This window comes from Coloeus monedula, assembly GCF_965178545.1.
Source record: "Coloeus monedula genome assembly, chromosome: 38".
Classification (NCBI taxonomy): domain Eukaryota; kingdom Metazoa; phylum Chordata; class Aves; order Passeriformes; family Corvidae; genus Coloeus; species Coloeus monedula.
In genome coordinates this window covers 1,123,818-1,148,110 of record NC_138818.1, presented here as the reverse complement: position 1 = coordinate 1,148,110, position 24,293 = coordinate 1,123,818, and the positions used below count along the sequence as shown (strand labels likewise).

At 57.1% G+C, this 24,293-nt stretch overlaps 2 protein-coding genes and 1 long non-coding RNA gene across 3 annotated transcripts; 1 reads left to right on the top strand and 2 right to left on the bottom strand.

Moving 5' to 3' along the window:
* Positions 1 to 300: 300 nt before the first annotated feature.
* LOC309584235 lies at positions 301 to 6,521 on the bottom strand. Its single transcript, XR_014227209.1, has 3 exons — positions 6,411 to 6,521; positions 5,842 to 5,949; positions 301 to 5,484 (listed from the first exon to the last, which is right to left on the bottom strand). It is a non-coding gene; the product is annotated as an uncharacterized lncRNA (long non-coding RNA).
* Positions 6,522 to 14,734: 8,213 nt separating this feature from the next.
* On the top strand, positions 14,735 to 18,651 carry LOC309584267 (cytochrome P450 4F3-like; the record flags this gene model as incomplete). Its single annotated transcript, XM_082300219.1, has 12 exons — positions 14,735 to 14,920; positions 15,244 to 15,388; positions 15,720 to 15,773; positions 16,020 to 16,147; positions 16,582 to 16,712; positions 16,982 to 17,249; positions 17,596 to 17,662; positions 17,737 to 17,866; positions 17,937 to 18,070; positions 18,152 to 18,216; positions 18,295 to 18,377; positions 18,471 to 18,651. 12 exons carry the CDS (start codon positions 14,735 to 14,737, stop codon positions 18,649 to 18,651), a joined length of 1,572 nt encoding a protein of 523 aa, XP_082156345.1.
* Positions 18,652 to 19,060: 409 nt separating this feature from the next.
* Positions 19,061 to 21,791, bottom strand: LOC309584239 (uncharacterized protein). The gene is made up of 3 exons (XM_082300199.1): positions 21,631 to 21,791; positions 20,797 to 20,875; positions 19,061 to 20,610 (listed from the first exon to the last, which is right to left on the bottom strand). Exons 2-3 carry the CDS (start codon positions 20,816 to 20,818, stop codon positions 19,760 to 19,762), a joined length of 873 nt encoding a protein of 290 aa, XP_082156325.1. The 5' UTR covers positions 20,819 to 20,875; positions 21,631 to 21,791; the 3' UTR covers positions 19,061 to 19,759.
* Between the last annotated feature and the right edge of the window lie 2,502 nt (positions 21,792 to 24,293).

Genomic DNA, 24,293 nt, shown 5'->3' with positions numbered 1-24,293 from the left:
CACAGGAAGCTCCTTTCAGCATTACAGCTGAGAGAGAATGTCTACCCCATGAGAGAATTTTTAGCCAGGGGTAGACAGGACCAATACCTCAAGGCAAGCAGACACTGCAAGGCGGACAATGAAACTTGCACCCACATCATTGGCGACTGCCCAGTTACACAGGATGCTAGGATTAAGAGGCACAGTTACATCGGCGAGGTGCTGTCTGAAGAGGCGAAGAAGAAGGACGGGGTAGTGTTTCAGAAACCGCATATAAGCGATAACAACAAAGAGTTATATAAACCTAATCTGGTACTGGCAAAGGTCGCCCAGGCATTTGTCGTGGATGTGACAGTGCAGTAGGAATCAGCCAAAACATCGCCGGAAGAAGCCACTCCTGAGCAAGTGAACAAGTACAAACACCTGGAGAAAGAGGTATGAGAACTTACCAATGCAAAGGACGTTGTGTATGAGGGCGTAGTTACAAACTGGGCATCGCTGCAGAGGTCGCACCTCCTTGTGGTCCCACTGAAAACGCTGCGAAGGGTAATGAACCTGACCTCTGCCCCAGCAAGTTATTGTTGGAATCATCAGCCAACAATAGCCCCAAAATCAGTGAAACAAATTTAAGGTAAGAGCTGTGGAGCTTTTTACCCAAAACCTAGCCCACGGGTTTGTGCTGGCCAAAGATCAGCAAGTGGTTGGGGGTCCACCACCAATCTAATACTTCCTCTCCTTAATTTGCTACAAACTAAAATTCCGGATCCGTAAAATGGGGCCATCGATACGCTTATTCCAGGTATTGACCAGCACCCCGACCAGCCCTTCTGACTGGGTAGACTGGGGCCTAGCAATTTAAAACTAGACCCCTTGTCTAACACTGAAGGAGACCTGTTGTCTGCAAATTTACCATCTGCCCCCCAAGATTTGGTGGAAAATGAAAATGAACTGGTGGTGTTGGAGTTTTGTAACTAGGGAGTGTCTGAAACGAATGAATGTGTTCATTTTTCCACAAGTTGGGAGGGTTTGAACAGGCTGCCAGAGGTGTACAAACGTCTTACACCTCATCTGAGTGCGAGAGAAGACAGCTGTCTCCTGAAGACCAGCAAGTTGTTTGTACTTAACAATGGGGAAAAAAGCAGCGAGGAAAAGACAGAAAGCACATCAGAAACATCACCTCCCGAGCCAGAGAACAACACGCCAGCAAAATCCCCACCCGTCCCAGGGAACAGCGTGAATCGGACACCGGAGGACATTCCAACAGTGATGATTCCCGACAAAAATCCACCATGTCCATGCTGTGGAACCCGGGTGGACCATGTGTTGGGCTTAATTAAACACCTGAAAGGAGCCCACAGGAAAAGGAGGATTCGGTTTCAATGTGCTACATGAGGGAGGGAAAACAGTAACTATCAGTAACTACTGCTAGTCGTTTTCCTAAATGCAGGGCAACAGCTGAAACAGCTCCAGCAGGCCAGTGGATCTGTGAGGTTTGCAGCCGTGACTTCAAAACAGAAATTGGCCTGGGACAACACAAAAGATTGGCACACCCGATTGTCAGAAATCAGGAAAGGATTGTTGCTTCCCACCCGAATGAGACCTCTGCCCGAGGAGCTCACAAAAGGTGTTGAACCAAGGAGGAAGAACATCTGCTGCTAAGGTTAGAGGCTCAGTTTTGGCAAAACAAGAACATCAATAAACTCTTAGCCAAACACATTCCATCCAAGACAGCAAAGCAAATCAGTGACAAAAGGAGATTGCTGCCCCAGGAACCAGCTGTGGGCATGGGAACAGAACCTGGGATGAGTCATCACCCAGATAATGAGGAGGAACAGCTGGGGAACATCAACCAGCAGAGGGAGGGGCAGCTGCAGGCCCATTAGCAGAGAACTCTGGGTGAATGGCTTTCAGCTGGGAAACTCAACACCTTCCCACAGGCATTCCAGCAGTTACTTCATGGCCACGAGATGACATCACTGGTCAATGAGTCAGGGCAGGACTGCTTCGGGATGCCTCCATATGATAAGCCAGAGAAGAACATCAACCCAAGATAAGAACAAAAGGAAGACCCAGGAAAGAAACTCAAGAAGATCTGTCAGGGAGCAATCAAGAGAGGTAATTACCTGCACTTCCAGCGCCTGTTCCATCTAGATAGGGGGAAATTAGCCAAGATTACTCTGGATGATGTTGAATGTTTGTCCTGTGACATGCCACCCCAAGAAATTTATTCAGCATTTAAAGCCAGATGGGAAACACCTGGCAAGTTCAAGAGCCTTGGGAACTTCCAAATTAAAGCTGACAACAGCGCTTTCAGGGACTTTATTATGGCTAAAGAAATTGAGAAGAATGTGCAGGAAATTAGCAAAAATTCGGCTCCTGGTCCAGATGGGATTACCCTAAGGGACCTCAAGGAGATGTACCCCAAGTTCTCCCAGACCATGGAGATAGTCAACCTTTGGTTAACATCAGATAAAAATCCCAGACATGGTGAGGGGATGCAGGACTGTGTTAATACCAAAGTCAGCCAAACCGGATTGTTTAAAGGACACTGATAACTGGAGACCCATCACAATCGATTCCATCTCGTTAAGACTGTTCTCCAGAATAATGAGAGCAAGGTTGACTAAGGCATGCTCCCTCAACCCAAGGCAAAGTGGCTTTATAAGAGCAGCGGAATCCTCTGAAAACTGGAAACTCCTACGAACAATAATTCCATCTGCCAAAAGAGAATACAGACCGCTGGGTGTCGTATTCATGGGCATTGCTAAGGCTTTTGACACCGTGAGCCACCAGCACATTCTACATGGTCTGCAGCACAGGGAAGCGGACCCCCATGTCACCAGACTGGTGAGCAATATGTATGAGAACATCCATACCTATCATCACATTAAAACCTGTTCAGAAAATGGACATTCCAAACAAATAGACACCATCCCTACACTAATATACTTGGCAGACCACAAGGATGCAAAGCAGGGCTCCTTGAATCCCCTGACCTACAAATTCAATCGACTGTCAAGGAATGGCTACACTTCACACCATGCACACATGATGCCGTCCTGTACTCCAGCATGAAGGATGGAGGTTTGGGTATCACCAAACTGATGGGCCTCAATCCAAGTATACGGGCCCAAAGATTACGTCGACTTGCCCAATTGTCGGATGATGCCTTAAGATTGTTCCTGAAAGAAGAATGCTCCGATCAAATCTACAGGAAATTATGGATAACAGCTGGAGGAGATAAAGAAAAGATCCTGTCCATATGGGAGCCTAAACCTAAGACAGAACTGCTGGATGGTGCAGGTGATGACACAACATCAGAATGGGAAGTAGCTACTCCGAAAACTCAGTATCTGCGACCATGTAACCGGAGGAAACAGGAATTTACTAAAGGGAAACAGCTGGTATCCCAGGGCCCTAGTGTTACAAACTTTGAGGAGGGTAACATCAGCAATTTCTGGATCTTTAGATACAGAGGCATACCTGACAGAAAAGTAATAACAGCATTGCAGCTGAGAGCCAATTGTCTACACCACAAGAGAGTTCCTTCCTGGCAAGAGGAAGACAAGATCAGTGTGCCAAAAGCTGCAGGCACTGCAAGGCTGAAAATGAAACGTGCTCCCACATCATCAGAAACTGTGCAGTAACACAAAATGGCAGGATTAAAAGACACAACTACATCTGTGACATGTTGATCAACAAAGCTACAAAGGAGGATTGGACAGTGTTACAAGAGCCACATGTGAGGGATGACAACGGCAAAATGTACAAACCAGACCTGATCTTTGTAAGAGAAAAACAGGCATTGGTGATGGAGGTGACAATCAAATGTGAACGCACTGAAGCATCTTTACAGGAAGCTGCAACTGGAAAAGTGAGAAAATATCAACATCTTCATGAACACATTCAGGAACTCACCAATGCAGGAGATATCAAGTTTGGGGGCTTTCCCGCTGGAGAGTGGCACAAGTGGTTCTATGGAACAAATGAGCTCCTAGAGGCCCTGGGTCTCTCCAAAACAAGGCGGGAGAAGACTGCCTGGGCCCTGGCCTCCAGAGCACTCCTCACCTCCGCTGATATTGTTCATATCTTTGCAAGCAAGACTGGCTCGGTTGCATAGAGTCGTTATTGCTTATGCTAATTAAAAAAAAAAAAGTTAAATCCTGATGGTACATAAGGACAGTGGGAATGACACAATTCTTCCAAGGATGTAGCATTGTGTTTCACCCACTTTTGAGACAAAATTCTACTGATTTGGACCATGGTGGATGGGCCACTTATACTTAACCCAGAAAAGGAACATATATGAAAATAAATGCTCAGTAAATAGCCAAATGCCTCATCATCTAATTAGTGATGTGAATGAATGGATCAATGAGATTCCCACTGTCCCTACTTACTATCCAGAGAAACCACAGCCAAGGGAACAGGCTTGGCAGAAGCAACACGGAAAGAAGACCCTGTTGAGCTTGACTCTGCTCTGGCGCTCCGACGAGACATGAGAGGTGTGGAATAAGTGGGAGGCGTGGTGCACACTTGGCAGTGTTGGGTGACCCGCCCACTGGTGTCCCAGCCATCGGTGAAATACCACTACTCTGATTGTTCTGGTGAGCACACCTGGCCTCCAAGGTAGAGGAGGGAAGGCTCCCCATGCCGGCAGCAGGCAGACCGTGTCTGAGACCCCAGTGGGGAGACCTGGCCTTCCGTGACCACACTTGGCATGCTGGGGACACGGGGTACACCTGGTCCCCTGTTCCAGTGGGGAGATGTGGCATCTCATCCCAGTGGAGGGCACACCTGCTTCCTGTGACCAGACTTGGCCAGTGGGAGACAGGAGTGTTTCCCAGGCCTGGGTACCGCTGTGGTCCCTGCCGACTCAGTGCCTGAGCAGGTCCCAGTGAGCCCTAGCACATGTTCCTCCCCCCACCCTTACCTCCCTGAACCACCAGCCCATGGTGACATCAGAGTTGTCTCCAGCCTGCTCAAAAGTAGAGAGATCACAGACAGGCACCCACGCTGACATCTCAAGTCTCTCTGGGCTGCTAAAGAGAAGTGAGGTCACAGGGCCTCCATGGTGACATGCCAGGGCTCTTAAATCTTCCACAGACTTGAGAGGTCACGGACAGTCACAGTGGCTGCATGGTGAGAACACTACAGTCTCTAGGTGCTCAGGAGCCCATTTGGCACAGGCACTCACTGAGGTTCTGTGGTGACATCCCAGTGGTCTCTATGCTCCTAAAGAACACTGAGGTCACAGGCAATCCCAGGGGTTCCATGGCGACATCCCAGGAGTCTCCCATCTGCCAAACTGCACTGACTTCACACGCTGTCACAGGGTCTCAATGGCAACGTAACAGGTGTCTCCAGGCTGCTGAGCAGATGTGATGTCACAGGCTCTCACAGGGGTTCCACAGTGACATCCTAGGTGTCTCCATGCTGCTGAAAAGCTGTAATGTCACAGGCACTCACAGCGGCTCTACGGTGACATTCTGAGGGTGTCGAAGGCTGCAAAAGAGCCATGAGGTCACACGCTGTTACAGGGACTCCATAGGGACATCCCCCCAGGTGTCTCCAGGCTGCTAAAAAGGTTCTTCCTCACAGACACCCAGAAGTGTTCCATTGTGACATCCCAGTGCTCCTAAAGAACACTGAGGTCACAGGCAATGACAGCAGCTTTGTACTGACATCCCACGTGTCTCTAGGCTGCTAAAGAGCTCTGACGTCACCGGCAGTGACAACGGCTCCATGGGGACATGCCAGGTTTCTCTAAACTGCTGAAGAGCAGTCAGGTCAAAGGCCCTCCCAAGGCTTCCATCCTCACATTCCAAAGGGAGCCAGGTTTTTAAAGAGCCCTGAGCTCACCTGCACTCACACGGCTTCCATGGTGACATCGCAGGGCTCTCTGGGCCTTCTAAGGAGCCCTGACAGTGACAGACGCTCCACGGTCACATCCTAGAAGACTCTGGGCTGCTAAAGACAGGTCAGGAGCAGTCACAGGCACTCCATGGTGACATCCCAAGGCTCTTTAATCTCCCTCCTCTCTCTGTCACCGCCACCACCGCCACCACCCCTCTCCTGCGCCTCACCACTCCGCGCTGCTCCCGGGGAGAGAAGGAGGGAGTCTTTAGGAGCCGCCGGAGTTCCTGCCTCCCGCCCCGCCCCCGGACAGGCAGCAGCGTGAGCTCTCTAAGCCCGGGGCCCGGGTCTCTAAACCCGCCGTGCCCCTGCCCCGCCTCCCGCCTTCATTTCTGCATCGCTCCGTCGCCCCGCTGCGCTCCTGCTCGCCCCCGCCGCGGGATGAAGAAGAAGCGGGGGACCGTGGGAAAAACGCCGTAAAACCAAAAGACTCCAAGCGACCCAGCCAGAAATCTTTTCGCAAAGAGACGCCGCGCAGCCCCCCGCCACCACCCGCAGCCCGTGCCCAGCCTCACCCGTGCCCGGCTTCCCCTGCTCGCCCAACGCGCCCGCTGCCCCCGCGCAGCCTCCTCCTCTCCCGGCCGCCGCCGCCGCCAGCCGCGCCTGGGACCCCGGGCGGCGGCGGGAAAAGCCTTTCCCGTGCTGCTCCGCGCCACCGCCGAGCCTGAGCGGGGAGGGCGGGGCGGCCTGGGCCGCGCGCGGGCCCTGCGAGGCGGCGCGGGGAGCGAGGGGAAAACAGAAGGAAGGAAAGAAATGCAGAAGGAAAAGCGGCCTGGGCTGGTGCAAAAGGGAAACAACCAACTACCACGCTCCCCTCTAAGACCCCTCCCCATACCCGCACCTCCGCCTCCCGCGCCGAAAAATAAACCACCCCGCAACAGAAACACAAAATTACCTCCTCTCACCTCGCGGAACCAAAGCCGAAAGCCGGCCAAGGGCGCCCGGCCCTGCGCTCTCGCGGCGGGCGGGGGAACTCGCGCCGGGGCCGGTGGCTTGGGGCCGGGCTCGGCCGCCCCGACGCGATCCCCGCCGGCCGGGCTGTGTGTGGGGGCCGTGTGGGCTCTGGGGCAGCGGGGCCGTGGCGGCGCAGGCGGAGCGAAGGTGCTGATAGTGAGGCAAAACATTTGCAGAGAAGCTGCTAAAGTGCCCTGAAGGCCTCTGCCAGCCAGTCAATCCCTTTAGACTGTAAAAGTGCAGTCCTCTTTGCTAGGGTAGGTTCTTCTAAAATCTTCCTCCTTGGAGTATGTGGAGGTTCCTTCCTGGCAGTGACGCCCACCAAGGCTACTGCTGGAGGTGAAGAGAAAGAGAGCTGCCACGAGTGTTGGTGTGGGGAGTTACATCGAGCTCTACTTCATAACTGTTTCTCTTTGCTTGCTGAAAGATGACTGCTTCCCTACTGCTTTAATAGAGTGCACTCTATTGTGCTCTACTGTACACTGCCAGGAGCAGGTTTGGATTTTCTCCTGTGTAGTCAATAATTGCGATCGAGTCCTTTGTGTCAAATCATTTCTCCTACTGAATAATTTGTTTTCTATACATTGATCTGTTTTGCCATGTTCAAGTCCTGCTGGACAGAGTTACTGAAACCAGTGACAGTGTGAGGCCGGGCTTGGATGCAGCCGCCCCAGCCAGGCTCCTGTCTGTGAGAAGGAGCTGAGAAAGCCAGGGGTCCCTCTGTGCCCCTTGTGACTCGGTGGCCGTGCTGCTCTAGGAGCCTTTGTCTGAAGCTGCCACTGCAGCAGCGATGGAGATCCCCAAGGAGCTTGTGTCACTGCTGGTGACATCAGAGCTCTTGAGCAGCCTGAGAGCCCTGGGATCTCCCCATGGAGCCCCTGGGATTGCTGGTGACCTCAGTGTTCCTCTGAGCAGAGACCAGTGGGATGTCACACTGGCACCTCTGTGACTGTCTGTGACAAGAGACCTCTTTTTCAGCCTGCAGACCCCTAGAATGTCCCCGTGGAGCCCCTGTGAGATCCTGTGACATCAGGGCTCCTCAGCAGCCTAGAGACACCACTGATGTCACAACTGACATCCTGTCACAGCCTGTGAGCTCAGTCTGGTTTGGTAGATGGGAGACCCCTGGGATGTCCCCGTGGAGCCTCTGGGATTGCCCATGACCTTGGTGTTCTTTAGAAGCATGGAGAGCACCGGGAGGTCTTTCTGGAACCCTTTGTTTCAGTGCGTGTCTGAGCCAAATGGGCTCCATGGCACGTAGAGACCCCTCTGTTGTCCCCACGGAGCCCCTGTCAATGCCCGTGACCTCAGAAGTCTTTGGAGGATTAAGAGCCCTGTGATGACATGGGATGTCAGCACAGAGGGTCTGTGATCAGGTGTGATCTCATGGCTTGTGGTGGTGCATTCCCCTTCCCTCCCATTTTTCAGCCTCCCCATGATCTGAGAAATGCTGGTTAGGCCTTGGCCTTGACAAACTGCAGCTTGGCTGAGCTACTCTTGAGCTTATCAAAAACAACGTGCACTCCCAGCAACTGGTGCTGTCTAACGTGTTCCTGCTTTTTTTTAATTTTAACAGCCTTGGAAACTTTGTTTGTGCCTGAATGGTAAACACTGCGTGCAGGTGTGCATGTCCTCTCTGGAACGTGGGAGAGGGGCTGCTCTCCTGGATCTTTAAGTGCTTTAGAACTGTAAGTAAGTTATGCTTGTAAGTAAAGTTACTATAGAGGTATGGTGAATCCTGTATGGGTCCTGTTCTGAGGTGTCGGGTTTGAGTTCAGTTCTCAGTTAAGTGTTGTTTAAGTTGAAGTATGGTTGAGTCTAAAAGCTTTTCAGTGTTATTCCATTGCTAAATGGTTAAGTTTAACTTATAAGTTTAAATGTTGCTACCTTTTACTTAAGTGAAGTGCTGCTGAGCCTTTAGGCCATGTTCTTTTTATCCTTACTCTTTAGATCATCTTTACAAAGACATGCACACACTCACACACATGCACAGATGATTTTCATGGTATTTCATTTTGGATTGACTGACTCTGGATTTTGTTTGTTGCTTTTCCTCGCTGTGCCTTAACCGTCGTGTCAGGAGTAGAGTGAAGCTTGGCAAGGAACCTTGTCCTGCTGTGGCTTTGATATGAAATCTTTCTCTCCTGATAGCTTTCCCATGATTCTTTAAGTGATGTTAAAGTGCCTGTGCCATCCCATCTCTTTAGCAGCATGGTGACCCCAGGATGTCCCCATGGGGCCCCCATGGCAGCACGAGTCCTCATGGTTCTTTTGCAGCCTTTGAGACCCCTGGGATGTCCCTGTGGAGCCCCTGTGAGTGCCTGTGACATCCCAGCTGTTTGGCAAGATGGAACCTCCTGGAATGTCTCCAGGGGCCAAGTGTGAGTGCCTGTGACATCACTGCTCTCCAGCAGCAGGGAGCCCTCTGGAATGTCAGTGTAGATGGCCTGTGAGTTCCTGTGACATCGTGGCTCCTTAGCAGTGTGGAGATTGCTGGGATGTTACCCTGGAGGCCCTGGGATTGCCCTTCCCCTGCCTGTTCCTTAGGAACATAGAGAGCCCTGGGATGTCCCCATGGAACCCCGGGGAGTGCCAGTGCCAAAAGGGCTCCTTAGCACCTAGAGACACCTCTGGTTTTGCCACGGAGTCACTGTGAGTGGCCCTGCCCTCAGATGTCTTTGGAAGATGAAAGAGCCCCAGGATGACATGGGATGTCAGCATGGAGGGCCTGTGAGCAGAGAAAGCTGCCGATCGCAAGTGGGGCCAGGATGAAACCTTGTTGTGACTAAAGGCCAGCCCAGGGTGCCAAAGGAGCCCCCTGGAGCTGTGCTGGGCCGCAGCAGCGGTGAGCAGCAAAGTCCCTGTGAGTGGGGCCCCTGTGAGCTGGGAACTCTCCCGTTGGCTACATTTGGAAGTACCCTGCAAACACAACAGTGTCACTGGAACCCCCCAAACTGCTCAGGTGGGGACCCTGCAGGGACAGGAGTGTCACCAGGAGTGTCACCAGGACTGCCCCAGCACCCCCCACCCCCCCCAAATGGCTCTGGTGGAGACCCTGCAGGGACAGTAGTGTCACTGGGGCCCCCAAACAGGGACTGTGTGGGGACAAGAGTGTCACTGGGACCCCTTTCACCATGCTGTCCTGCAACTCTTGCCATCAGGACCATCACTGCTGTCTCAACTGGTTCACTCTCTACAGCTCCTGGAAAGGAGGTTGTAGTCAGGTAGGGCTGGTTCTCCCAGGCAACCACTGACAGAACGAGAGGACACAAGCTGTGCCAGGGGAAGTTTAAGCTGGACATTAGGAAAAAATTCTTCACTGAAAGAGTGATTGGGCACTGGAATGGGCTGCCCAGGGGGGTGGTAGAGTCACCGGTCCTGGCAGTGTATAAAAAAAGACTGGATGTGGCACTCAGTGCCATGGTTTAGTTGATAAGGTGGTGTTAGGTCATAGGTTGGACTTGATCTCAAAGGTCTTTTACAACCCAGTTAAATCTGTGATTCTGTGAGCTTTGGTGCCGCTGTAACTTTTCCTCTCCTGGAGGAGCCTCTTCCACAAGAGCACCTGGAGGAGGGGCCAGGGACAGCTCCATGTCAGCCCTGGGGCCAGCACCCTTGGGGGGGGTGGGATCAGGGGTGGGGGGTGCCCACCTTGGCGTTGCTGGACTGGGAGGTTGGGGAGGTCTCATTTTAGGGCTTCTGGCAGCCCCCCAGGGGGTCCTCTCATCTGGGTCTGGGGGGGACCAGAGTCAGCACACCCAGTACTCCCAGACCACCCCTCATCCCGTGGGAAACATCCCCCAAACGTGCCAAATCCTGCCAGGATCTGGTGCAGCCAAGCTTTGGGTAGGCAAAGGGGGGGCTCAGGGGGACAAAGGAGAAGGGGCCGAGGGGCTTATCCTGCTCCTGGTTCAGCACCCAGTGCTGGTGCCCAGTGCCAGTGTCCAGCCCCAGCACCCAGTGCCAGTGCCCAATGCCGATGCCCAGCCGCAGTGTCCAGCCTCACTGCCCAGTATTGGTGCCCAGTCCCAGTGTCCATTCCCAGTGTCCAGTCCCAGTGCCTGGTGCTGATATCCAGTGCCAGTGCCAAGTGCCAGCATCCAGCCTCAGTGCCCGTCCCCATTGTTCAGTCCAGCTGTCCAGTCCCCAGTGTCGGTGCTCAATACTGGTGGCCAGTCCCACTGCCCACAACCCAGCCTCAGTGTCCAGCCCCACTCCCCAGCCCCAGTCCCAGTTCCCAGGCCTGGTGCCACAATGCCAAGAACTGATCCAGGACAGTCCCCACCCCGGTCCCAGGTAGGTGCCAGCCCCACTGCCACACTGATACCAGGTGTGTGCCAGCTGTGTGCCAGTGTCACCCCCCACCCTGGGGGACACCTTGGGCAACCACCAGCAAGGTCCAGGGCTGGGCAATGCCATGCTGGCCCCGAAGGAAGCTGAAGGTTTTAACCTGGGGATTGGCCAATGCAGCAGCAGGAAGGAAGCAGTGATGGGGACAGTGACAGGGATGGTGACGGTGACAGAACGAGGCAGCCATGCATGGCTTGGGGCACGGCGTGGGGCATGGTGTGCAGTGTGGCGTGGGACATGGCACAGGATACAGGGCATGCCGTGGGTTGGGACATGACCTTGGAGCATGGCACAGGACACGGGACATGACACAGGACACAGGGCATGGCTAGAGAGCACAGGGACATGGGACATGACTGTGGAGCGTGGCACAGGACACAGGGCATAGGACATGGCACAGGACACAGGACATGGCACGGGACATGACCATGGAGCATGGCACAGGGCAGTCAGTCCCAGCATCATCACTCCAAACCCCCTCCCACCAACCCCACTGGGACACCCACCCCAAGCCCTGGAAGCTGGGCCAGCTCTGGATCTCCTGGAAGAGGGCGTTGCCAGGGCAGTTGGCATGGCTGAGCTGGCGGTGGGCACATGGGGTGAAGTCTGGCCAGACGAGGTCAGAGTGGACAACACAGGGCAGGAGCTCATCCTGCACCAGGGCCAGGGTGTCGGGGTCCAGCAGGGTGGCCGAGAAGTCCCAGATGATGCCAATGCCCAAGCCTTTGGTACTGTAGTCCTTGGTGTGGGCACCGACCCAGCGCCACCCCCGACCCTCGTACAGGTATCCGTCTGAGCCCACCACGAAGCTGCAAGGACCTGATGGGGACAATGGTGGGGATCATGGGGAGGACAATGGTAGGGACTACAGGGGGACCATGGGGGGTGAAAGGGACCACAGAGGGTGACAGAGACCACAGTGGGACAGTGATAGGGACAGCGGGGGGACAATGGTGGGGACTACAAGGGGACAGTGATGGGGACCACAGTGGGTGACAGGGACCACAGGGGGTCACAGTGACTGCAGGGGGTGATGGGGACCTTGGGAGGCGACGGGTCTCTCAGGGGGTGACAGGGCCCACAAGGGTACAATGACAGCTCCCTTGAGGGGTGACAATGACCTGCAGCCAATGTTGTCCCAGGTGCGGGTGTCCTGGTGACAGCTCTGCCTGTCCCTCGTGGCACAGGCACGGGGCAGAAGCTCTGGCATGGCCGTGTCGGCTCCAGGGTGTGGTGGAGGAACATGGAGCCCAGCAGGAGCTGCAGCAATTACAGGGTGCCCCAGCACAGACGGGCCCCCACATGCAGCGGGGCACGATGCTCAGGCACTCTGCAGGGGCAAGGGGCTCCATGTGTCCCATGAGCCCTTGGGGACATGGCAGAGTCCACGTGGGGACAAGGGGCTCAATGGGTCCTTTGGGACACGTGGGGACACCTGAGGGACCTTCAGCCTGGATGTGGGAGGGTCCTCCTGGGAGTTACTGAGGGGTCGGAGAGGGGCTGCTCAGGGTGTCCTCTGGCCAGGACATGAGGTGGCCAATGTCCAGGGGACACAGCAGTATTGGCAATGGAGACATGGTGGTGGCCACCCAGGGACCATCACCCAGGGGAGAGTGGTGGCCATCGGGGGGACAGAGTGGTGGCCATACGGAGGATGTGGTGGAGGTCATCAAGGGGACACAGTGGTGTTCACCCAGGCAGCATGGTGGTGGCCATCCAGGGGACCCGAAGATGTCCCACCACACCAAGCCACCTGTCCCTGCCCTCATCTCTCAGTGCCTGCCCACCAGAGTGACCCCACCCCACCCACCTGGGGTCCCCTCCCACACCCTCCCACCCCATTTGTGCAGTGACAGCCCCCATTTGTGTGGTGACAACCCTGTTTAGGGGGTGACATCCCCTGCCCATACCCACGTAGTGCTCGCTGAACTCCCGAGACACCCAACGAGCCACGGTCACCACTTGCTGTGTCTTCACATCCCTCAGGAGATGCCAGGTGGGTGACAGCACCCATAGCACCGCCAAAACCTCCTTTTGTCTCCTCCTTCTCCAGCTCTCCTGGCCCCACCAGCGCCCTGAAATCCTGGTTCCAGTAAGTGCTGGGGAATCTCCTCATTTCCAAGCCATTGCTGGTCCTGCAGTAGCCTCAGAGCAGCTTGGCCAGCAGGAGGGGCTCCCGGGCCAGTCACACCCCCAGGACCACCCCATCCATGGTGGCCACAGCATCGGGGACAGGGGATGGGAGGCCCTGCAAGATGTAATTTTGGCAGTTCCCCATGTCATCCCAGCAGCCGCTGGGTCCCAGCATGATCCTATTGTTGTCACCAGGAGAGATGTCCCCAAAGCCTCGGCGGTGGTGACAGTGAAGAGAGGATCAGCAGGGGATTAAGGCTGGGGAGAGGCCACCCAAATCCTCCAGATCTCAGCCCCATCTCGATGCTGGCGAGGAGGGGAACTGAGGGCCACCGTGGAGCCGTTGAGTGTCCAGTGTCGCGGGGTCACGGCAGAGGAGCTCGGTCAGGAGCTGCCACTGCCCGGGAGAGCTGGGTAGGTCCTGGGGGTGCTTGCCCAGCACGGCCTGGCACTCCAGGGTGCTCCAGACCCCCAGCACCTGCCCCAGTGCCGTGGTGGTGACGGGGGAGCTGCCCCAGGGCTGGAGACTCGAGGACATCCATGATGTCACCTATGGAGTCCATGTGGTGTGGGGGACATCCGTGGGGACACCTGGGGGAAAAAGGGTGGGCAGGGGGTGAGGGTGTGTGAGGAGAAGGGTGGGGAGGGGGTTGAGGGGGGAAAGACACCCAAAAATGCATCAAAGCAGGGGGAGGGCACCCAAAATTAAGGGAAAGGACCCAAAATCTGAACAATGCACCTAAAACTGGGGAAAGGACTAGAAGAAGGGAAAGTACCCAAAATAGAGTTAAAGGACCCAAAAGAGGTGGAAAGGACCCAAACCAAGGAGAAAAGAACAGAGACAAAACCAGAGGTCAAAAGGTGTCACGGGGTGCCGTGGCATGTCCCTACGTGTTCCGGGACGGGCACAGATGCTCCGCGCAAGGAACAGCCACGGCAACATCCTGCGGGACGTGGAGACACCCTGCGGGACACGGCGGGGGCGGGGGGCAGGGGACATACGGGGAGGGACAGGGACACACAGAAGCGGACAGGGTCACACGGGGAAGATGGGGACAGGGACACTCGGGGGGGACAGGGACACACGGCAGTGGACAGGGGACACGTGGAGAGGGACAGGGACACACGGGTGGGGGACAGGGACACACAGAGTGGGAGACGGAAGGGGGACGGGGACACAAGTGGGGACAGGGACACACACAGGGAGACGGGGACACACGGAGGGGAGGGGACACGATGCCACCAGGACGTGTCAGGGGACGCTGCCACCAGGACGCGCATTGCGACAAAAGCCACCTGGAGGCATCCGGTGACACCCAGCGCGGGGCCACGTGACCCCGCGGGCGACACCGCCCGCGCCCGACCCTTGCCCTGTCCCCAGCCTGTGCCCAGGAGCGGTTCCATGGCGGTGGCCGCGGCGCTAGGTTCCCTGGGCGCGGTGGCCCTGGGCACCTTCGTGGTGGCCCTGCTGCTGCGGTGGCTCTGGGATGCGCTGGTGGCTGTCACCCGATTCCGGGCCACTTGTCGCCAGCTGAACAAGTTCCCCATCCCACCCTGGCGCAATTGGTTGCTGGGACACACCGGCATGGTAAGGGCACGGCCGGTGGCACCTGGAGTGGTGGCACCTGCAAGGGGACAGGAGGAATGGAGTGGTAGCACTTGGGGGGACAGTGAGGACGGGGTGGTGGCACCTGCAAGGGGACAGGAGGAATGGAGTGGTGGCACTTGGGGGGACAGTGAGGACAGGGTGGTGGCACTGGCAAAGAGACAGTGAGGATGGGGTAGTGGCACCTGTGAGGGGACAGAGGAGGCTGACACACATGTCCCCAGGGCTGGCAATGTCCTGAGGACACATGTGTCCCCAAGCCTGTCTGTGCCCCCGATGACACACATGTCCGCTGCTGTCCCCAGGGGCAGAGTACAGAGCAAGGCCTACAGCAGGTGGATGCCTTGGTGGCCCAGTACCGTCACGGCTGCCTCTGGTGGGGACTTCCCTGGCTGCCTGTCCTGCGCCTCTTCCACCCCAGCACCCTCCGGCCACTCCTCAGTGCCTCAGGTAGGACATGGGACATCCAATGGGTCCCCAGGGCCACCCACAGGTCCTCAGAGGTGTCACCATGGCCAGGCCAAATGCCACCCCATAGTGGCCACCAATCTGTCCTTGAGGTTCTCCAAGACCACCCAAAGGTGTCACCATGTCCAGCCTCTGGTTGCCTCCCAACCCCCATCCTGTAGTGGCCATGGGTGCTGGGAGAGGGTGCCCACCCCAGGGTCCCCACCTGAGGGTTATGGGTGCAGACAGGGGGGCCCCACCCCCAGTGTCCCCACCCAGGAGACCTGATGCCACCCCAGTGAACCCCTGCCCACCCTGTCTCTGTCCCCCACAGCCTTCGTGGCTCCCAAGGACGAACTTTTCTACAGCTTCCTCAAGCCCTGGCTGGGTGAGTGGGGGGGGGTTGGGGTGGGGACACCACCCCTGGGTGCCCCCCGAATGGAGATGTCACAGGGGACAGCACCCCTGAGTGCCTCCCCAGATGGATCCGGGTGTGTAACAGGGGCAGTGGGGGACGGGACAGACCCCCTGGGTGCCCGCAGGATGGATCTGGATGTGTCACAGGGGTCAGGGGCAGCAGGGGACAGGGACAACCCCCCTGGGTGCCCCTGGCGGACCCCGGTGTCCCCCCCAGGGGAGGGGCTGCTGCTGAGCTGCGGGCAGCGCTGGGCGCGACACCGGCGACTCCTGACGCCCGCCTTCCACGGGGATGTGCTTCGGAATTACCTGGGAATCTTCAACCAGAGCACTCGCGTGCTGCTTGTGAGAGATCCAAGATGCGCATGAGTCCTCATTCGCACCCCAAATCCTGACCTGCACCCCAAATCATGAGTGCTGCACCCCAAATCCTGACCTCAACCCCAAGTCCTGACCTGCACCCTGAACTCTGACGTGCATCCCAAACCCTGAGTCCTGCACCCAAAACTCTGTCCTGTACCCACTGCTGCACCCTGAGTCCTGTCCTGCACCCTGTCTTGTCCTGTTCCCCAAATCCTGTACTGTCCCATACCCCAAACCCAAACCTGCCCCCAAACCCCAACCCCACCCCTCGCTCATCACCCCATCCCTGTCCCACACCCCCATTCCAACTCTGCCCCCTGTCCCACCCCCAATGGCCCCCCCGGTCCCCATCCCTTGTCCCTGACCCTGTCCCTGTCCCCTCCCTGTTCCCTCCCTGATGCAGTCCATCCCCGCAGGCCAAGTGGAGGGTGGCAGCAGTGGCAGCTGGCGGGGGGCCGGTGGGGTTGGAGGTGCTGCAGCCCCTGAGCCTCCTCACCCTGGACACACTCCAGAAGTGCATCTTCAGCCATGAGAGCCACTGCCAGGAGTGAGTGTCACCTGTCCCACCTGACCATCCTGGTGGCTGTGGTGACCCCACCATTGTCCCTGTTGACCATCCTGGTGACCACGGTGGCCCCACCATAGTCCCCGTTGGCCCTCCTGGAGGCCATGGTGGCCCCTCCATTGTCCCTATTGGCCATCCTGCTCCCACCATTGTCCCCACTGGCCATTCCGGTGGCCACAATGGCCCTGCCATCCTCCCTGTTGGCCATCCTGGTGGCCACAGTGTCCCCCCACTGTCCCCGGTTCCTGCAGGCAGCCCAGTGAGTACATCCAGGCCATCCTGGAGCTGAGCTCATTGGTGGTCCGACGCCAGCTCCAGCCACTTCTCCACCCGTGGTGGCTCTACAGCCTCTCCTCTGATGGTCAGCACTTTGCCCGCGCCTGCGCCACTGTCCACGCCTTCACTGCTGATGTGGTGCAGCGCCGGCGCCGTGCCCTCGCCTGCCTGGGCCACCAGGCCTGGCTGGATGGCCACCGGGGACGCAGCATGGACTTCATCGACCTCCTGCTGCTCACCAAGGTGGGGCGGGGGGGTCAGGGGTGGTGGCTATGGGGGCATGGAGGTGGTCAAGAGGGTGGCAGTGGCCATGGAAATGTTTGCCATAGACCAGTGGGATGCTGGTGGACATGGGGGGGTTTGGGCATATACTGGTGGCCAAGGGGGGAAAACAGTGGTGGACATGGGGGGGTTTGGGCATATACTGGTGGCCAAGGGGGGAAAACAGTGGTGGCCATGGGCAGCACTGACCAGAAAGGTGGGGGCCAGTGGGATGGTGGTGGCCATGGGTGAACAGTGGTGGCCATGGATGGGATTTGGTCATAGACTGGTGGTCCCAGGTGGCCCATGGCTCATCTCACTCCTCCAGGACGAGAACGGCCATACCCTGTCCGATGAGGACATCGCGGCCGAGGCTGACACCTTCATGTTTGAGGGTGAGCACGAGCTCCCAGGTGCCATTGGGGACGAGCCACTCTGGTGTCCCCTCGCTCATCCAATGTCGCCACAGGCCACGACACCACAGCCAGTGGCCTGGCGTGGCTATTCTACAACCTGGCTGGCCACCCTGAGCACCAGGAGCGGTGCCGCCAGGAGGTCCAGGAGCTCCTGGCTGGCCGGGACACTGCGGACATTGAATGGTGAGATGTCCCCAAGGCCACCTCCGGCCACGTGGCTCGGGGACATGGTGCCACCCCCACTTGTCCCTAGGGAGGACCTGTCCCAGCTGCCCTTCACCACCATGTGCATCAAGGAAAGTCTGCGGCTGCACCCTCCTGTCACTGCTGTGTCCCGGCGCTGCACCGAGGACATCCCCCTGCGTGATGGCCGCATCATCCCCAAGGGTATGACATGGCCAGGGTGTCCCTAATGTCACCACCCACCCTCATCTGCTGTCCCTAAAGTGGCCATTCCCATCACACCAGGGGTCACCTGCCTGATGAGCATCTACGGGACCCACCACAACCCAGACCTCTGGCCCGAGCCTGAGGTAAGGCCACCCTACGAGGCGTCCCTGTCACCACAGTGGTGACAGCTGTGTCCCCTCAGCGTGACGCTGTCACCCCAGGTGTTCAACCCCCTGAGGTTCAGCCCAGAGAACAGCAAGGGACGGTCCCCGTCGTCCTTCATCCCCTTCTCTGCCGGCCCCAGGTACGTGGTGGGGCGGGGACAGGAGTGTCCCGAAGTGCCACCCTCGTTCCTGGTTGGGTTCACAGTGGGGTGACAGTGGAGATGTGGTGGCAGGAACTGCATCGGGCAGAGCTTTGCCATGGCTGAGATGAAGGTGGTGGTGGCACTGACGCTGTCCCGGTTCGTGCTGCGGAAGGACACAGCGAGGCCACCCCCGCGCCGCAAGCCCGAGCTGATCCTGCGTGCCGAAAATGGGCTTTGGCTGCTGCTGGAGCCACTGCCGGGAGTGGCCTGAGGGACACGGGTCACCAGGACATGGGGACACCCCGCGAGGTGGGTGTCACATCCAGGGGAGGAGAGGGGAATAAATGGTAGCATGAAGGGGACAGTGTCATCATGGTGGTGGTGGGGATGTGTTGTCCTTGGTCATGGGACACCTCATGGCATGGATATGTCAACCCATGGACTTGTCCCCTAGGCCACTTGTCACCATCCATGGCTACGTCCCCCACGTCCTCATCCATGGCCATATACCCCCACGTCACCATCTATGTCTGTGACCCCCCACGCTCAATATCCCCATCCACAGCCATGTCCGCACCCATGACCATGTCCCTGTCCCCACCATGTCCCCACCCATGTCCCACAATGTTCTCATCCATGTCTGTGTCCCCCACGTCCCCTTCCATGTACCCATCCATGTGTTAGTTCAATGTCTTTATTTTTACCCCAATGTTGGGTGAAGGGATGAAGAAGAATGAAAACAAAATCAAGGCTAAAATAAAAGGATTTACGTGTCCATGCTGGCTGAGTATCCATGTGCTTGAGTGGGTGGAAAGAACCTTTTTTAGAGAGTTTTCCACTCCATTGTCTCCAAAATCTTGCTTTTTGCCCCAGTCCATCACGGTTTGGCTGTGGAAGATGCCTGTGGGCCAGAGAGAATTAGAATTATGGAATGATTTAGGCTGAAAAAGACCTCCAAGACCATCCAGTATTCCTTGATGCCACCAGAAGAAATTATTGGATGCAAAAGGTAAGAGTTTTTGGGGTCAAAAGTAAAAAAAAAAATGCTGTCCCCAACGAATTCCTGACATCAGTCTGCATCCCAGTGGATTTTTGTCCTGCTGCATCCAGGTGCCCACAGGGAGCCAGGCAGATGTGGAGACCACCAGCCAGGATGATCCCAACACGGATCACCAGGAGCATGGATCACCAACTCTCTGCCCAAGGGGGGTCACTGTGCATCATCTAACAGGGGTCCTCCAAAGGGGGATGGAGTTGGAGCAGTGCACAAAGATCTTCCTGCACTCAGGGGACTCACAGGGCTTCCCTTACTGGTGGCTCTGTTGGTGTTGGGTCAAGTGACAGCTCTGTGAAAAGCTCTTCCCACATTTGGGACACTCTTAGGGCCTCTCCCTGGTGTGGATCTTCTGGTGGGAGGTCAGGCTGTATCTCTGGCTGAAGCTCTTCCCACATTCTGAACACCTGTAGGGGCATTCCCCAGTGTGGACTGTCTGGTGCATGATCAGGCCAGAGCTGTCACGGAAGCTCTTCCCACATTCCCCGCACTTGTAGGGTCGTACTCCAGTGTGGATCATCTGGTGGCGGATCAGGTGGTAGCTCTTCCTGAAGCCCCTCCCACATTCCCCACACTCATAGGGCCGTTCACCAGTGTGGATCCTCTGGTGGCGTTTCAAACTGGAGCTCAGGCTGAAGCTCTTCCCACATTCTCCACACCCGTAGGGCCGTTCCCCAGTGTGGATCCTCTGGTGGGTGATCAGGTGGGAGCTGATGCTGAAGCCCCTCCCGCATTCCCCACACTCGTAGGGCCGATCCCCGGTGTGGACTGTCTGGTGGCGGATCAGGTCGGAGGTGTCTCTGAAGCCCTTTCCACATTCCCCACACTCATAGGGCCGTTCCCCTGTGTGGATTGTCTGGTGGCGGACCAGGCGGGATCTCTTGCTGAAACTCCTTGCACATTCCAAGCATTTGTAGGGCTTCTCCCCATCATGAAGCTGCTCATGGACCCCCAGCTCCGAGCTCTGGCTGGATCTCCAGCTGCCTTCCTGGAACAGGGTGGGTCTTCCCTCCTCAGAGCACTCTGGGCTGTGTTTGCAGCCCCTCCTCCTGCAGGATCTCTGGGGCTTTTCCTCCCTGTTGGATTCCTGCGCCGTGGAGCCGCTCAAAATGGCCTCTTCCACCAGGTTCTGCCACGGGGATTTGTCCTCCCTGGGCTCCGTGCTCAGCTCCTTGTCTGGGGGAGGAAGGACAAGGAGAGGATGGGATTTGCCTCCGTGCCACAGGGAAGGGGAAGGAGATCCCCCCAGTCCGTCCCCGGCAGGACGGCGTCGGCAGCGGGGTTGTCCTGCAGCCGGGGGCGATGCTGGGCTGGGAGATGGAGCAGGAGAGAGGGGGAAAGGGGCACTGACTTCCTCCTCACCTGCCTGGGGGTCCTGGGGCATCTTCCTCTTCCTTGCAGCCTCTTCCTCCAACCGGCCAAGGTTTGGGAATGGGAAATCCTGGTTTGGGGGGGAAAACAAGATGTGAAAGTGTTGGCTTTGAGGGTTCCACTGTCCAAGTCCATCTCTAGAAGTCACCGTGGGTCTGGTGTCCACAAAAACCTCCAGAAATCAAGGAGTCCAAAATAACTCTCACAGGAGTTCCCTGTTTCCAGTGTCCTTACTTTGGGGTTATGGGGGTCCCTCTTCTCAGGGCTGCTGGGGGGCCTGTGGGTCCTGAGGATAACCTCTCCCAAATCCTGCTTAGGGATGCTGGGGGCATTTCGGGGGTCTCAGGGGTCATCCTCCCCTGACTCTGCTTCGGCTCCTAGGGGTCCTATGGTCCCCCTCCTCAGCATCTCCCCCCCCCTCCAAGTACTCGGGGCTTCCCCCTCTCCCCGCCAACACTTTCAGGGTCAGGGGGCCCGAACCCCACTCATCTCCAGGCTCCCCCACCCCTCCAGGCTGCCGGGGGTCCCCCAGGTCTGTTAACGGGGGGCTCCCGTGTTTCACCCCCCGGCTCTCCCGGGGATTCCCAAAACCCATGTCCCGCCCAACAGTACCGGGCGATCGCCAAGCGGGCCCCTCAAAATCCCCCCAAGGGGCATTTACGGCTCAGCTTTGGACTCCTGCAAGATCAAAAAATACCTTCCCAGGGACACCGAAATAGATTTGCGACTCGATTCCGAAATCTGCGAGCTCCAAACACCTCCCCAGAAAAAATCCTCCCGGAGATCCCGCGATAGATTTGGGGCGAACTTCCCCTCCCCGGTCACCTGCGGAATGCGGGGGGATGCGATGCAGTCGGGCCGAGGAGCGCTGTGGACTCAGCGAGCGGCAGCGGATGCCTCCGATTCTCCTCTTCTTCTTCCTGTTCGGGCTCCTCCTCTTCCTTCCCCTCCTGTTCCTGCTCCTCCTGCTTCTCTCTCCCTTCTCGTCCTTCCACTCCTCCCCCGCTCCCACGCCGGACTCCCCTTCCCACCCGTCGCTGCCCCACGGCCGCCGCAGCACCGGCTGCTGGGTGGGGGGAACCCCCCATGAGCCCCCAGGGATGGGCAGGGGCTTTGGGGACCCCCCAGTGCGGATCCGCCCCTCCCGAGCCGCAGGGAATCGCTCCAGGGCTCAGGTGCTGGAGGACAGGGCTGGACACCCCTGGAACGGCCCTTCTTCCATCCCCACCCCACCTTTCCCTCCCCCCTCCTTCCCTTTCCCAGCGTTCCCCCAATCCACAAACCCCTCCCAACTCAATTTGGGTGTCCCACCCCGCTCCCGTTCTGTCTGGGGTTCCCAGCCCCCTCTTTTCCCCAGCTCTTCTGCCCCTTCATCTTCCCCCCCCATCCCCACCCTCCCCCGTGCTTGGTTTTGGGGGTTCCAGGTCCCTCTCCCCCTTCTCACCTCGTCCCCCGCTCAGCCGGCGGCCGGGGCTGCTCCCAGAACCTCCAGTAACACCATGCTTGCTAACCTGTGACACACCAGTACGGCCCCAGCTCCCCCCACATGCCCCATGGCCATCCCCGGGCAGGTGCCAACACCCCAAAAGCAGCCGCGCTGTGCCCTGGGATGCCCAGTCCCAGGAGAGCCGCTCTCGCAGAAAGAAGCAGCTCCCGGGATTCCTCTGCGCAGAGCACGACAGAGATGCACGAGGACAAGGCGAACCCCGACTCCCGGCCACCCAGGGGGAGGGATACTGGGAGCACTGGGAGGGAACTGCCGGGGGGCGTGGTTACCCACGGTGGGCGTGACCGACCGGAGTGGGCGTGACCACAACGATCGGGCCCTGTGGAGGCGTGGCCATGCAAATAAGAGAGCGGTTGCGCGCGGTGATTGGTGGAGCCAGAGCGGCGGGTTTTGGTTACGTGAGACCGCGGCCGAAGCCCGGGCGGGGGCGGTGTCCGGTGAGCAGGGAACGGGAACGGGAACGGGAACGGGAGTGGGAACGGGAATGGGAACGGGAGTGGGAACGGGAGTGGGAACGGGAACGGGAATGGGAACGGGAATGGGAACGGGAGTGGGAACGGGAACGGGAATGGGAACGGGAATGGGAACGGGAACCGGAGTGGGAACGGGAACCGGAGTGGGAACGGGAGTGGGAACGGGAACGGGAGTGGGAACGGGAACGGGAATGGGAACGGGAATGGGAACGGGAGTGGGAACGGGAGTGGGAACGGGAACGGCCCTGCAGCGCACACAGTCTGTGTGGTCACCTAAGGACATGGGATGTGCAGTCCCTTCCCTTCCCTTCCCTTCCCTTCCCTTCCCTTCCCTTCCCTTCCCTTCCCTTCCCTTCCCTTCCCTTCCCTTCCCTTCCCTTCCCTTCCCTTCCCTTCCCTTCCCTTCCCTTCCCTTCCCTTCTCTTCCCTCCCTCCGTCCATCACATGGGACAGGGGAGTGGGAGAGATTTAGGATAAGTTTTTGGCTTTCTACTCCTGTCCCTCCTGAACATTTGCAGTGATTGTAGGCTGCAAAAGCAGCCTGTTTGTGGAAATCACATGGAAAACCTGCAGAGATTTAGTCTTAAATTGTTGATCTATCTCTCCATTCTCAATCCTTCTTCTTTGTTTTGCACTTTGTTTACTCTCTGTCTGTTTGGTCCTTGTATACTGAAACTGATCGACTCAGGTGAACAGGGAGGAAAAGAAACAGAAACATGAAATGGGGAAACAGCTGGTGAGAATCCTTTGAAAGAAATGGCACTGGTATAAGAGGCGGGGAGATTCCCTTTCTTCCTGCTGAGAAAAGAAAAGTGGAGTGAAGGACATCCAGATTTCATAGCAAAAATCCCCACGTACACTTCTTAGGCAGAGACAGTAAATGCTGGCCCTGGGCATGTGCTCCAGGAATGACAGTGGGGAGGAAGACAACCTAGTCCTGTGTCTCAGCTCATGCAAAGGGCCCGTCCAGGAGCAGCGTAGGGAAGACGAGGAGCAGCAAGAGCGCGGCCCTGGGCTGGCTGAAAGGGGACTCCTGGGCCCATGGGCAGAGTGGGGGTACATGAAAACCATCAGGGTCACAAATTCCTGCCTCAGGACCCTTCCAGGACTCCTTGGGGATTAAGCATCTGGATAGGACACCAGGACTGCTGCTTCCAGGCCGAGCACCACCCCTTCTGTGCTGCACAGATCATCTTTCAGTGCCACAAACAGTTCTCAGCCTTTTCAGAGTATTTCTGTAGCATCGTGACAGACACTAAATAAGAAAGAAAAAGAGGTCTGTATGGTTTCTCCAAGACCAAAAGAAGTGATTTCTATATGCAATTCACAGCCCAAAAAAGCCATCTATTGAAATAAATAATAAGTGATCAAATGGATCCTGTAGGCTACAACTGGATTATATCCAGAGAAAATGTAGAATACAGTTTTGTAAAGTCGTTTTTAAAGCTTTAAGTACAGTTACATATTTAGGGATAGCCATTCCTCAGGCCTCTGTCTTGCAACACATT

What these genes read in the sequence shown, in the direction of transcription:
- LOC309584239 (XM_082300199.1), bottom strand. Translation starts at nt 20,818, where the DNA reads ATGCCCCAGGACCCCCAGGCAG. An exon ending in GCCCCAGGACCCCCAGGCAG is followed by an intron (nt 20,611 to 20,796) that starts GTGAGGAGGAAG and finishes TTCCTCCCCCAG; the next exon opens with ACAAGGAGCTGAGCACGGAG.